Below are 2,845 nucleotides of genomic sequence, written 5' to 3'. Positions count from 1 at the left end.
AGCGCACTAAAACTTTGGCACGATGCAGTCAGCAGCCAGGGAGAAATCTGTGACTATTAGACCAGTTCTGCTCCCATCCAAGCCTTTTCCCTTTCCCTGAAAGCAACTTGCTGAGATTTCTAACCATTGCATTCATGTGTTGTGGTTTGCTTAAAAATAATCACTGTTCTAAAAACCAAAAACAGAACCACCAAAAACCAAGCAAAAAACCCCCAACCAACAGACCAAAACAGTGCCAAAACAAAGCATGAACCCATCAACCCACATAGCCTGTCTCTCTCTTGGGCAGAAAAGAAATATAAATCTGATTGAAATAATGCGTTCAGCTTTCAGCTTTGGATGGCTCAAGTAATATCAGAAATTGCATTAATTTTTCACTCTGGGGTTTTCTCTTTATTTTTTTTGGTGTGGGGGTTGGGGCTTTGTGGTCTTTTTTTTTTCTTTCTTTTTTCCCCCTCCATTTTTAAAATGAGGTATCGATGGTTTAAAGCACAGCGCTGAGCAGAGCAGACTTTGGAAACAGATTTCAAGCCTGTTAGCCCTGGATGGCACACGGTAAGGAGCAGGGACGCTTTTCCTATTCACAAAGAAGTATATTTTTTAAAAGGGACAAGAAAGTTGTGTACGTTCAAGACAAGTAAACAATACACATGTGTTCATGAGACTGGGAAGGAATAATACTGTATTTCAGCTCCCCTTCCCCGTTTTTGGTTTTAACTATTTTTTCTTTTTATCTTCACTCTTCTAAGTAACAAATAAATAAATACACTAACACTATCAGTACATAAAATAACCCGTTTTCACTTAATTCCTATGCACACCTCTGAGGCGTTATGGAAATGAGCAAGTATTTTCATTACACCAAGAAAGGTAAAGCAGCACAAAAAGTTCACAATTGCTAGTCTTTATGTTCAAATAAAAGACTATGCTATAAATTTCCTGTCCTCAACTTGCCCAAATGCATCCTCCCGAAATTGCATGGGATAAAGATACAATTAAAAGTAAAAATCCCAGAATAAAGCATCAAACCTTCACTTTTGAATTCAAAACTGAAACACAGGACAGTTTCATTTTCAATGATTTATTACTTTTTATGGACAGAAGGTCTCGTTTAATATTTTCCCAATTCCCACTGCCTGCATAATGTTTCTCTTTTTTTTTTTCTTTCCCCCTTCTTTTTTTCCTTTTTTTAGGTTGTGCTAGCAGAGGCAAATAAAATAAAGTCCAAAGTAGCGTCATTTTTTCTCCTTTGTACAACAGTACCTTAAAGAAAGATGACAGTTTCTCGAGTCCTTAGCTGCTACATGCAGGTTCTGCTTGGGCAGTGTCAGTTATGTACAGTACTGATCAGAAGCGAAGGATGAAATGGAAAATTTCACCTCTTCTACAAAGTTGTCAGGTCAGTCTGATGGTCCTTGGAACCAGTCTGTAAATGGGGGTTTGAACCAGAGGAAGACGATCTGCCCTTCGTGTTGGGCAGTTTGTGATCTTTTTTCCACTTCATTCTTCTGTTCTGAAACCAGATCTTGATCTGGCGCTCAGAGAGACACAAAGTGTGGGCTATCTCGATACGGCGGCGCCTGGTCAGGTACCTGTTAAAATGAAATTCTTTTTCCAGTTCTAGGACTTGCTGTCTGGTGTAAGCTGTGCGGGAGCGTTTAGGTTCCCCTCCGTTGTAATTGGGATTCACTGGGAAGAAAATACGGAGAACTTTACAAAGCTAAATCCTCACTTGCCGGTTCGACTTTACAAAAGAAAACCTTACGAGCTGCGAGCATGTGGCCGGGCTGGATTCGTCCCAGTTGCTTACAATGGAGGGGCTGCTCTCCCCCTCAGTTAAGGCAGGCACTGCAGGCACACGCAGCTAGGTAGGCTGGGAGCCTCTCGCAGGCTCCTAAAATGGAGTTTTCTCCTGCACGGCAAAGCCCCGCATGGCCAACGGCCTATTTCCTCAGCAATAAAAATTTATGACGAGTGTAATTGGCTACCTCGGCTTAAAAAGCTCGTCCACGAGTCTGGCAGAGACTCGAGCGAGCATCGCTGAGGACGATCAGAAGCAGGGTAGAAGAGCAAAGTAAGAAGAGGATCCTTACCCGAGTTAACATGGACTTTCTTCATCCAGGGATAAACTACTGCTGGCTGCTTAACTGCTGACCCGTTTGGGGGTTTGAGGGCCGGCTGCTGGCTGCAGGCTGGGGAGTTGGACATTGGAGGCGGTGGACAATGCTCTGCTTGGCCGGGGAAGTGGCTCGCTGGGCCGGATTGCTCCTGTCCGTGACCCCGCGGCTGCACGGCAGAGCCTTGGGCATTGCTACAGCTAAAGGGCTGCTCGCTGTAGTTTGACCGTGGGTAGAGTCCCTGGTGCTGGAAATCAGAGCCCTGCGAGGCACCGTAGTACTCGGCCCCCTGCTCGCCTAGGTAGCTATTCTGCAAATATTCCTCGCAAGGAGGAAATTTGGGATCCACATACTTGGAGTTCACCATATACGAACTCATGGCCATTAATTTCTGAAGGTAGAAAATACTAATTTTTCTCGTGTTGTCTTTTTTTCCCCTGCCATAAAGCCCTCCTACTTGCTGTCAACTGAATAAAGTTAGGCGGGCATGTGACCGGCCCGGCCAATAGGGAGGCGGGAGCCGATCACCGGATTTCTCCGCAGCTCAGCATTTCCACCAATTTCACTCAATAATATCCCCGTACCCGAGTGACCCCCCTCTCCGGCGGGTCGCACCCCCCAAATCAGGTCCCGGAGGTGTGGGGATGCTCCTGGGGCGGCGGCCGCCTCCCCGGCCCGCAGGTAGAGCCAGTCTTTTGTCTGAGCTGCCCTGGCTCAGCGGGATGCTC

The 2,845-nt window shown here is 45.9% G+C and overlaps 1 protein-coding gene across 1 annotated transcript; it reads right to left on the bottom strand.

Moving 5' to 3' along the window:
• Window positions 1–737: 737 nt before the first annotated feature.
• HOXD4 (homeobox D4) lies at window positions 738–2,595 on the bottom strand. Its single transcript, XM_010151649.1, has 2 exons — window positions 2,094–2,595; window positions 738–1,689 (listed from the first exon to the last, which is right to left on the bottom strand). The coding sequence occupies exons 1-2, from the start codon at window positions 2,500–2,502 to the stop codon at window positions 1,385–1,387; spliced, it is 714 nt and encodes a 237-aa protein (XP_010149951.1). The 5' UTR covers window positions 2,503–2,595; the 3' UTR covers window positions 738–1,384.
• Between the last annotated feature and the right edge of the window lie 250 nt (window positions 2,596–2,845).

The sequence above is a fragment of the Eurypyga helias genome, unplaced genomic scaffold (genome assembly GCF_000690775.1).
Source record: "Eurypyga helias isolate BGI_N326 unplaced genomic scaffold, ASM69077v1 scaffold45945, whole genome shotgun sequence".
NCBI lineage: Eukaryota > Metazoa > Chordata > Aves > Eurypygiformes > Eurypygidae > Eurypyga > Eurypyga helias.
Note: the sequence above shows the minus strand (reverse complement) of the source record. Positions and strands in the feature narration are given on the sequence as shown.